At 39.5% G+C, this 11861-nt stretch overlaps 2 protein-coding genes across 2 annotated transcripts; both read right to left on the bottom strand.

The window, feature by feature from the left end:
- Positions 1-1139: 1139 nt before the first annotated feature.
- Positions 1140-3490, bottom strand: LOC105928345 (olfactory receptor 4K1-like). The gene is made up of 3 exons (XM_012865566.3): positions 2622-3490; positions 2441-2497; positions 1140-1405 (listed from the first exon to the last, which is right to left on the bottom strand). Exons 1-2 carry the CDS (start codon positions 3488-3490, stop codon positions 2461-2463), a joined length of 906 nt encoding a protein of 301 aa, XP_012721020.3. The 3' UTR covers positions 1140-1405; positions 2441-2460.
- Positions 3491-7889: 4399 nt separating this feature from the next.
- On the bottom strand, positions 7890-10783 carry LOC118564808 (kappa-type opioid receptor-like). Its single transcript, XM_036143984.1, has 3 exons — positions 9892-10783; positions 9704-9760; positions 7890-7908 (listed from the first exon to the last, which is right to left on the bottom strand). The coding sequence occupies exons 1-2, from the start codon at positions 10758-10760 to the stop codon at positions 9724-9726; spliced, it is 906 nt and encodes a 301-aa protein (XP_035999877.1). The 5' UTR covers positions 10761-10783; the 3' UTR covers positions 7890-7908; positions 9704-9723.
- Positions 10784-11861: the final 1078 nt, after the last annotated feature.

Raw genomic sequence — 11861 nt, 5'->3', positions numbered from 1 at the left:
GGAACAGGCCGAAGAGGAGCTCAGAGCAGGGCAGCATGACAACTAAGAGTGGGGAACTGGCTGACTAAATAGATATGAAACAAAAGGGACAGCAGGTGAAGCAATCAAGTACAGGTGATTTGGCACCAGGAGAAGTAGGGCAATGTACTGGGTGCAGGGGTAAAACAGAATCTGGCATGAAATGGAGGACGGACCAGAAAAAGGGAAGAAATCTAAATAACTAAGAAAGCACAGATAAAACCAGAATACCAAAATAAGAACACAACCTAACAACAACAGTATTTAACAGACAACACAAGTGAGTAACTAGAAAAGAAACCAAAATATATATGAAACCCAGAGACTCTTGACACAAACATCTATATTGAGAACAAAAAATGCAAGCCACCATCTGTTATTTCTGCCTCGGGCTTCCCTCAAGTTTAGAACAGGTATAAAATAAGATAAATAAATGTTAAAGTTTTCAGTCTTTTCTACTTTTCTTATGCAGTTTCATAAGCAGCACAAAGGCCTTTACATCCTCAGGAGAGGGGGGGGCTGGCTTTTAGTGTTTTTGGCCTTTATTTGTGCTCAGAATACAAAGTTTTTAATGTTAAAGTGAGGAAAAATTATGTACAATAGGCTTGAAACACACCAGGCAGTGACGAATTTCCACCAGAGGGTGGTATAATCCCTGAAAATGAAATTATTTTGTTTGACTTGAATTCGGAGCATCACCATAGCTGCATGGTTGACGACCCTTTGAACAGGAGCAATGGGTTTTCTGTTCTTGGTACAGCTATTCTAACATCAGCATTTCAATGTGTCACACTTCTGTAATGGCTCCGGGTTGATCAGTACTGTTGGTCAATCAATAAAATCGATAAAAGTAAAATGCAGTCCTCAAGTACTGTATGAACCTAATATTTTCACTTTGCAATTTAATTCTTTATCATTAACTCAATATTTCTAAAACAATTTTTGAAATGTTAGCAGAAATACATATGCAATGTGGTTAACACCTACAATTGTTAGTGTAAACATTTGAAATGTGTGTTACCAGGTAGTACCAGAACATATTGAAATATTTGTGTTAAAAAGTCCCCAAATACAAGTGCACTAAAACCTGCACTAGCTCAAAGTCAAGAGGAAAAGTTTTAAAATCAATTATTTTATTGTTCAGCTTTTAAAAAACTGCATGTATTGGACAAATCTAGTCCAATGTGTATTTAGATGACACATTTTTGTCTGTCTGTGATTTCAACCCTGCACAGAGGAGACAAAGTGCAATTCTCAGTTGGCTGGACCCTTTGGTTCAATCAAAAAAGCAAAACAATGCAAAAGTAATAAGATGAAATATGGGGAGATCGCACAACCAGTCTTTGTGATCGCTTCAGATGTGTATTTGGGAGCGCTGAAATGAATCCTGCAAGAAAAAGAAATATGAAAGAGTGAAGACAAATAAAATTCTTTCTTTGTTTCAAAAAATTCATGTTATAAGGTTGGAAAGTATTTAATTGAGAAAACATTTGAAAGAAAAAAAAGAAAAGAAAACTGGGGGTTGAGCTGCAGAGTAAATGATTAGGCCCAAGGAAAACATACAAAATCATCTTTGCTCAACGGTTTTTGTTGGACCTAGTGTAATGATGTGGGACAACAAATCTAACTTGCTGGGAAAGCAGGGTTTGTCATCACTGGAGGAAAACTCAATTCAGAAATTCTGCAACTAGTGACATTTCCATACTGTTAGGCTCCAAATTGTGTTTTTCAGTATGTTACTTCAAAATGGGGAATTTTGAAGAGGAAAGCTTGGGATAGCCTTCCTGTGCTCTCAATTTCAAGTCAAGACAAGTTTATTTGTATGGCACATTTCAGCAGTAGATTTATTATTGTTATTATTATTATATAGCTTTCTTTTTTTTAAATTTGGTAATTATTTGAATTACACCACTGTGGCCGTGTAGCCCTGCCCTGCCTAACCCTGAACACTCCAGCACCCCCTCCCCCTCCCAACGCTTTGCTCTGTTTCTGACTGTCTATGCATCCTGCATTTTAACCAGCTAGATGCTGTTGTTACATACTGCATTCTACCTCATTCCAGCAACCACAGTCTGTTATTTGTATATGGATACTTATAGTTAACTGTTTTGTTATTTGTTTTTTGCACATGATAGCATATATTTTTATATTCATACTTTTCTACTCATGCTTTTACTCACTTTTAATTTGTACTGTGTTGTTTGGGGAGCCCGAGAGATGAGAAATTTCAATTCCGAATATGTATTTATTACAGAAATGCAAATAAAGCTGACTTATTGAGCTATTCGATGTGCTGAAATTGTGGCTTTTCAGACCAAAAATTATTTGTTTTTTCTTTCTTTTCATTTTTTTTTTTTTTTGCATATACAAATGAAAAACTTTTCTGACAATAGGCGATCATTTAAAATAAGAAACTACAAACCTGTGTGGAAGCTTGAAAGCTTAAAGTATCACATTGATTTTTGAAACCTTAATAGACCTAAAAGAGAAAGGTGGAAATTTTAGTAGTGGTAAAACGTTTTTTTTTTTTTTCCACATGCATTTGTCATTTGTGGCCTGAATAAGTAAAATTACTTCAATTTAAACGATGTGACCAAACCAACCATTTATGAGTTTTGCAGATTCTGCTCCACATGGCCTTCCACACGGCCGCTCGGAGCGAGGGGCTCGCCCACAGGTACAGAGAGGGAGTGCACAGAGTGTTGCTCCTGGATAGGATCTTTAGAGGATTGACTGCATCGTTTTTGAAGAATATGTACTTTCCTATTAGTGTGGACAGAATCGTGTAGAGGATGCTTGGACCCCAGAAGAACAGGAAAAACACAACCACAACTACCATGATCAGCAGGGATTCTTTCTTACTGTCTCTCTCTGGTCCCGGAGGGTCTCGGAGCAGCTGGTATCTGGCCACAATAAACAGCTTAATAGTCATTGACACTTTGGTGACGATAATTACTAAGAGGCTCATTCTGCTGTAAACTGCAATGTCTGTGGCTTTAGACAGTGGGAGCACGCGCTGGAGCACCAATATGCCGTAAACGTGCAGCCAGCTGTAGGCGTTCACACAGATAATAACCTTAGTGGTGATGAAACGAGCATAAAAGAAGGGATGACAAACAGCAAAATATCGATCAAACTGTGCGAATACAAACGTCATGATATTAACACCGAGCAGAGAGGGTAAAATGTAAAAACTCCCGTTTTTAGTTGGATAGTCTTCCCTGACATCAAACAGAAACTGGTAGAAAATGCCACATCCAGACAACGTGTCAGAGACGCTGGTGTTCAGCATGAATAAGAAGCGGTGTTGTTTTAAAAGAGCCCGGCTGGAAAGGATGCCGCACACCACGGAGCCCGCTACGAGCACGGTGCTGATCCCAGCCATGATGTGAAAAATGAAGAGAAAATAGTCCCCCGCAGAGTCAAAGTCAACACACAGAGGAACCCAAGTCACATTGGTGGACAGGATCATGCTGGGAAGGTGCAGCCAAAGCAGCCCAAGATGATCTGCCACCAAAGCCGAACATCACGTCTGTTTTATTGGCTTTCATGTAGACTGAGTAGTCTGTAGGCTGATGAGGCGATTGGGTCCGTTTGGGATGGTCTTCTCCTCCCATCAGGTTGATGATGTAATAGTAATGGTTAGGCAATGTTGCTGAAACAAACTGGCTCTAATGAAAACCGGTGTCTGGGCCTCTAATCAGTTGGTTTATGTTTAAAAGCTCAAACCTAAAGATGATGCAGGCCGGTTTTATTTCTACTCCATAAATAAAACTGTGGTTTTTAATGATTATGATCTGGCCTGTATCCAAAGATTGATGCGTCTTTGTTGATCAATGCTGTTTTATTTATTTATTGTATTTGTATCCATTGTCTATACCCGCTTATATTGGGAACTGGTGCCTATCTCCAGCTTTCACTTGTCTAGAGCATAGGTGTCCAAACTCTTTATCACTTGGGCCAAAATTGTCACATCAACTCGAGGGCCAAAAAATAGGAATAAAAAACAAACAAAAAATTTCCCCAAATATATATTGTGATTTTTACTTTCACCAGCTCCACAAATTATGATCAAGCACTTTTTTGTCTATTCTCCAGAATAGGAACAGGACTTGAGTCAGCCTTTTATTTTTAAAACAGCTGCTGTATTTAGCCAAAATGATGAGTCGGGGAGGATGTCCTGCCCCAAGTGGAGGAGTTTAAGTATCTTGGGGTCTTGTTCACGAATGACGGAAAAATGGAGCAAGAGAGCGATAGGCGGTTTGGTGCTGTGTCTGCAGGGAAGCGGGCGCTGTAGCAGTCTGTTGCGGGAAAGTGGCTAAGGAGAGGGAAGGGCCTCCCTACTTTGACTGCTAACCCCTTGATAAGCGGAAGAAGAAGAACTAAAAGCTCATATTTTTGCAATTAAGTTTGGATATGAGTAAAAGTCATTGGTCAAATGTGGTCCTATCTATACTATGAAATTAAAGATACTTTGTGCTGTATCTAATGTTTTCAATTGTAAAAAATGTTTAACTTATTTGTAACAATTTTGCCCTGATTAAGAATAAATAGCCACCATCTGACCTGTCCAGGGTGTACCCTGCCTCTCGCCCATTGAAATGCTGGAGATAGGCACCAGCACCCCTCACGACCCCATGAGAGATAAAGCAAGTAAGAAAATGGATGGATGGATGGATCCAGGACTACAGAGAAGAGGTTGAGCAACTGGTGGGCTGGTGCAGAGACAACAGCCTGATCCTGAACATTGAAGACGAAGGAGATCATTGTCGACTTCAGGAAGAACCGGCCCCACCACGCTCCACTGCTCATCAACAGCTCAGCTGTGGAGGTGGTCAGCAGCACCAAGTTCCTGGGGGTGCACATCACGGACAACCTCACCTGGTCTGTGAACACCACGTCACTGGTGAAAAAGGCACAGAAACCACTGTACTTCCTGCGGAGGATGAGGAGAGCCTACCTGCCCCCGCCCATCCTCACGACCTTCTACAGAAGCACCATAGAGAGCATTCTGACCAGCTGTCTCTCTGTGTGGTGTGGAGGCTGCAGTGTCTCTGACCGGAAGAACGTGAGGAGAGTGGTGAGGACAGCAGAAGGGATCATCGGGGCTCCTCTTCCCTCCATCAAGGACATTTCATCTCAGCGCTGCGTGTCCCGAGCCCGTAACATCATCGGGGACCCCTCACACCCCCACCATGGACTGTTCTCCATACTGCCTTCTGGGAAGAGGCTCCGCAGCATCCGCTGCAGGTCCACCAGGTTCTGCAAAAGCTTTTTCCCTGTTGCCATCAGACTGTTGAAGTGCTGGAACTTCTGAAGCCATAAAAGGGACTCTAAACTGCTGAGGCCGAAAAATGGATTCTGTACCACATTCACATATTGCACATTTGCACATATGCCATCAGACTGTTGAACTGCTGAAGCCACAAAATGGACTCTGTATCACATTCGTATATCTGCACATTTACACATTTACACATCTGCACACATGCCATCAGACTGTTGAACTGCTGAAGCCACAAAACGGACTCTGAACTGCTGAAGCCACAAAATGGACTCTGTATCACATTCGTATATCCGCACATTTACTCATTTGCACATATGCTTCAGAACTGCTGAACTGCTGAAGCCACAAATAGACTCTGTACCACATTCGTATATTGCACGGTTCTAATAATACTCACATGTACACTGTGAATCACACACTGTCTATTTCCCCTGCATTGTTTACATTGTTTACATTTCAATTGTTTACATAAATTACTGCTGCACCTTATCCTGAAATTTACTGCAATTAACTGTGATTTTTCAAGCTGTATGCAAACAAAATTTCGTTCTGTACGCACTCTGTGCACATCACTTTTTTTTTTTTTGTGTGTGTGCGTGTGTGTGTGTGTGTGTGTGTGTGTGTCTGTAGACATGGTTTATACATGAGGCCCCAGAACCTTTCTTTGTGGAGACAAGAAAAATATTAGATTACTGTTTCAGTTAAATCCCATAATTTATCTGGAAAAACATTTGCTGTTGCATAAAAACTTGCAACCCTAAATAACAACAATATTTAGGTAAAAAAAATTATCTAAAAGCAACAAAAATAAGCGCTTATTACAATTTCTTTTTTTGTTTTTTTTTAGGAAAATTCCCATTTTCAATGTTTATTCCACTGGCTAAATGACAAATTTCATTATAGCATAAAAGGCAAAGACCATGACTTTTTCAGTATTCAGTTATGAAAGAGGAGACGTTTATTTTTTATTTATTTATTTATTTTAGCTTGGTGTCTTTAAGATTTCAGTGTTGAGGATGAACTGAGCAAACAGGAAGGTCAGTATGTTGACCCCTAGCAGTGATGGTAACACATTATATGCCCCGTTTCTGGAAGGATACCCCTCCTGAACATCAAACAGGCCCAGATAATACACAGTGAAACCCACCAGAGTGTCACAGATGCTGGTGTTCAGCATGAAAATTAAGCGCTCTGGTGGCTGAGATCCCGATCACCACCGTCCCTGCTACCAGGACTGTGCTGGTGGCGAATAATATCTGGAAGATGAAGATGAAGTAGTCCTCTGGGCTGCTGAAGTCCACAGAGAGAATAACTCCTGCTGCTTCTGCAGAGTCTGTAATGTTGGACAGCAGCATTGTTAGTGAAACTCACGCACAGACTCTGTTATATAGGTACTGTGAAGTCACTGGAGATAAGCTGCAGAGAGTTGATGACAATTCACTCATCCATGTCAGCACGATGTACAGCGCTGCAAAAGTATTCATACCCTATCAGCTTACTCGCCTTTTGTCACAACCACAATTTCTAGCGTATTTTACTGAAATATCATGTGATAAATCAATACACATTTATATTGAGAATAAAAAATGCAAGCCACCATCTGTTATTTCAGCCTCGGGCTTCCCTGAAGTTTAAAATAGGTATAAAATAAGATAAATAAATGTTAAGGTTTTTTAGTCTTTTCTACTTTTCTTATGCAGTTTCATAAGCAGCACAAAGGCTTTTACTTCCTCAGGAGAGGGGGAGGCTGGCTTTTTTGTGTTTTTTGCCTTTATTTGTGCTCAGAATACGAAGTTTTTAATGTTAAAATGAGGAACAATTATGTACAATAGGCTTGAAACACACCAGGCAGTGGCGAATTTCGACCAGGGGTTGGTATAATCACTGAAAATGAAATTATTTTGTTTGGAGCATCGCCATAGCTGCATGGTTGATGACCCTTTGAACAGGAGCAATGGGTTTTCTGTTCTTGGTACAGCTATTCTAACATCAGCATTTCAATGTGTCACACTTCTGTAACGGCTCCGGATTGGTCAGTACTGTTGGTCAGTCTAACAACAATAAAAGCAAAATGGAGTCCTCAAGTCCCGTATGAACCTAATATTTTCACTTTGCAATTTAATTCTTCATCATTAACTCAATATTTCTAAAACAATTTTTGAAATGTTAGCAGAAATACATATGCAACGTGGTTAACACCTACAATTGTTAGTGTAAACATTTGAAATGTGTGTTACCAGGTAGTATCAGAACATATTGAAATATTTGTGTTACAAAGTCCCCAAATACAAGTGCACTAAAACCTGCAGTAGCTCAAAGTCAAGAGGAAAAGTTTTAAAATCACTTAATTTATTGTTCAGCTTTTAAAAAAACTGCATGTATTGAAAAAATCTTGTCCAATGTGTATTTAGATGACACATTTTTGTCTGTCTGTGATTTCAACCCTGCACAGAGGAGACAAAGTGCAATTCCCAGTTGGCTGGACTCTTCGGTTCAATCAAACAACAAAACAATGCAAAAGTAATAAGATGAAATATGGAGAGATCGCACAACCAGTCTTTGTGATGGGTCCAGATGTGTATTTGGGAGCGCTGAATTGAATCCTGCAAGAAAAAGAAATATGAAAGAGTGAAGAGAAATAAAATTATTTCTTTGTTTCAGAAAATACATGTAATAAGGTTGGAAAGTATTTAAATGAGAAAACATTTGAAAGAAAAAAAGAAAAGAAAACTGGGGGTTGAGCTGCAGAGTAAATGATTAGGCCCAAGGAAAACATACAAAATCATCTTTGCTCAACGGTTTTTGTTGGACCTAGTGTAATGGTGTGGGACAACAAATCTAACTTGCTGGGAAAACAGGGCTTGCCATCACTGGAGGAAAACTCAATTTAGAAATTCTGCAACTGGTGACATTTCCATACTGTTAGGCCCCAAATTGTGTTTTTCAGTATGTTACTTCAGAGTGGGGAATTTTGGAGAGGAAAGCTTGGGATAGCCTTCCTGTGCTCTCAATCTCAAGTCAAGACAAGTTTATTTGTATGGCACATTTCAGCAGCAAGGCAGTTCAAAGTGCTTCACATCATTTAAACATAAAAACATCATAAACACATTGAAACGGTGACCGGTTGTCAGACTAATAACAAACAAGTGAAAACATCAATAAACATGAAAACATGTTGGTCAATGGTCCTGTTATTATGGGTCAAAAGCGGCTCTAAACAGGTGGGCTTGGTTGTGGCTGTGTATGTATCTCCCACAGAGGTTCCTGATCTTCAAATAAATAAATTGTTTAATTAATAACATGTCTTGGTTCTTCAAATGTATATCCCCCAATCCAACAGACAACAATAAACAATAGTCAATAGCAAAAAAAAAACAAGTTTGTCATGGGCACTGTACACTGTAGACCTTTACATAGTTAACAATGCAAGTTTCCTAGAAATGTTACAGAAATTAAAGGGAAGTATATAAGCTTTACAACTGTGTATTGTTGCTCCATTTTTATAAATGTTTTTTTTTTTTTTTTTTTTTTTTTTTTTTACCTGTGTGCTTGGTTTCTCAGCCAGCTGGTCATATATTTACTGCCGTTCAAGCATTGATGTCTGTCTCCCTTTACCTCTTCCCTGTTTGTGGGGTATCTTTATCTTTGCGCTGGATTATGAACTATTTTTAAGCAACGATCATTGTTGCCATAGTTGCATTAATAGGTATTATACAGGCTCAGTGTATGTATATATACTGCTCAGAAAATTAAAAGGAACTCTTAAACAGCACAGTGTTCTCTTAATCTTTTTGAGCAGTATTTATTGTTATTATTATTAGTATTATTATTATTATTATTATTATTATTAGTAGTAGTAGTAGTAGTAGTAGTAGTAGTAGTAGTAGTATTGTTATTAGAATTATTGTTATTATTTTATAGCTTTCTTTTTTTATTTGGTAATTATTTGAATTACACCACTGTTTCTGACTGTCTATGCATCATGCTATTTAACCAGCTAGATGCTGTTGTTACATACTGCATTCTACCTAATTCCAGCAACCACGGTCTGTTATATGCATATACATACTTATAGTTAACTGTTTTGTTATTTGTTTTTTTGCACATGATAGCATATATTTTTACATTTATACTTTTCTACTCATGCTTTTACTCACTTTTAATTTGTCCTGTGTTGGTTGGGGAGCCCAAGAGATGCGAAATTTAAATTCCAAATATGTATTTATTACAGAAATGCAAATAAAGCTGACTTTGACTTATTGAGCTATTCGATGTGCTGAAATTGTGGCTTTTCGGACCAAAAATGATTTGTTTTTTCTTTCTTTTCTTTTTTTTTGTATATACAAATGAAAAACTTTTCTGACAATAGGCGGTCATTTAAAATAAGAAACTACAAACCTGTGTGGAAGCCTGAAAGCTTAAAGTATCACATTGATTTTTGAAACCTTAATAGACCTAAAAGAGAAAGGTGGAAATGTTAGTAGTGGTAAAATGTTTTTTTTGTTTTTTTTCCACATGCATTTGTCATTTGTGGCCTGAATATACATGTAAAATTACTTCAATTTAAACTATGTGACCAAACCAACCATTTGTGAGTTTTGCAGATTCTGCTCCACACGGCCTTCCACACGGCCGCTCGGAGCGAGGGGCTCGCCCACAGGTACAGAGACGGAGTGCACAGAGCGTTGCTCCTGGATAGGATCTTTAGAGGATTGACTGCATTGTTTTTGAAGAATATGTACTTTCCTATTAGTGTGGACAGAATCGTGTAGAGGATGCTCGGACCCCAGAAGAACAGGAAAAACACAACCACAACTACCATGATTAGCAGGGATTCTTTCTTACCGTCTCTCTCCGGTCCCGGAGGGTCTCGGAGCAGCTGGTATCTGGCCACGACAAACAGCTTAATAGTCATTGACACTTTGGTGACAATAATTACTAAGAGGCTCATTCTGCTGTAAACTGCAATGTCTGTGGCTTTAGACAGTGGGAGCACGCGCTGGAGCACCAATATGCCATAAACGTGCAGCCAGCTGTAGGCGTTCACACAGATAACAACCTTAGTGGTGATGAAACGAGCATAAAAGAAGGGATGACAAACAGCAAAATATCGATCAAACTGTGCGAATAGAAACGTCATGATATTAACACCGAGCAGAGAGGGTAAAATGTAAAAACTCCCGTTTTTGGTTGGGTAGTTTTCCCTGACATCAAACAGAAACAGATAGAAAATGCCACATCCAGACAACGTGTCAGAGACGCTGGTGTTCAGCATGAATAAGAAGCGGTGTTGTTTTAAAAGTGCCCGGCTGGAAAGGATGCCGCACACCACGGAGCCCGCTACGAGCACGGTGCTGATCCCAGCCATGATGTGAAAAATGAAGAGAAAATAGTCCCCCGCAGAGTCAAAGTCAACACACAGAGGAACCCAAGTCACATTGGTGGACAGGATCATGCTGGGAAGGTGCAGCCAAAGCAGCCCAAGACGATCTGCCACCAAAGCCGAACATCACATCTGTTTTATTGGCTTCCATGTAGACTGAGTAGTCTGTAGGCTGATGAGGCGATTGGGTCCGTTTGGTTGATGATGTAATAGTAACGGTTAGGCAATGGTGCTGAAACAAACTGGCTCTAATGAAAACCGGTGTCTGGGCCTCTAATCAGTTGGTTTATGTTTCAAAGCTCAAACCTAAAGATGATGCTGGCCGGTTTTATTTCTACTCCACAAATAAAACGGTGGTTTTTAAAAGATTATGATCCGGCCTGTATCCAAAGATTGATGCGTCTTTGTTGATCAATGCTGTTTTATTTATTTATTGTATCCATACATCCATTGTCTATACCCGCTTATATTGGGAACTGGTGCCTATCTCCAGCTTTCACTTGTCTAGAGCATGGGTGTCCAAACTCTTCATCACTTGGGCCAAAATTGTCACATCAACTCGAGGGCCAAAAAACGGGAATGAAAAACAAACTAAAATTTCCCCAAATATATAATGTGACTTTTACTTTTACCAGCTCCACAAATTATGATCAAGCACTAATTTAATTAAACAAACTCCCTTTCGAACAAATTTTATGTTCGAGAGGGATGTGTAAATCATTGCAGGTTAAAAATTTAAAAGGGTTTACATCTTTTGTTGTATTAAAAGGTGGACATCCATTTTGCAAATTCTTTTGGACCACACTGATATTTTTTTTGTCAATTCTCCAGAATAGGAACAGGATTTGAGTCAGCCTTTTATTTTTAAAACAGCTGCTGTATTTAGCCAATATGACGAGTCGGGGAGGATGTCCTGCCCCAAGTGGAAGAGTTTAGGTATCTTGGGGTCTTTTTCATGAATGAGGGAAAAATAGAGCAAGAGATCGATAGGCGGATTGTTGCTGTGTCTGCAGGGAAGCGGGCGCTGCAGCAGTCTGTTGCGGGGAAGAGAGAGCTGCCACAGTGGCTAAGGACAGGGAAAGGCCTCCCTACTTAGGATGCTAACCCCTTGACCTGACCCCGGATAAGCGGAAAAAGAATTAAAAGCTCATATTTTTGCACTAAAGTTTGGAT

The sequence above is a fragment of the Fundulus heteroclitus genome, chromosome 12 (genome assembly GCF_011125445.2).
Source record: "Fundulus heteroclitus isolate FHET01 chromosome 12, MU-UCD_Fhet_4.1, whole genome shotgun sequence".
Taxonomy (NCBI): domain Eukaryota; kingdom Metazoa; phylum Chordata; class Actinopteri; order Cyprinodontiformes; family Fundulidae; genus Fundulus; species Fundulus heteroclitus.
Note: the sequence above shows the minus strand (reverse complement) of the source record. Positions and strands in the feature narration are given on the sequence as shown.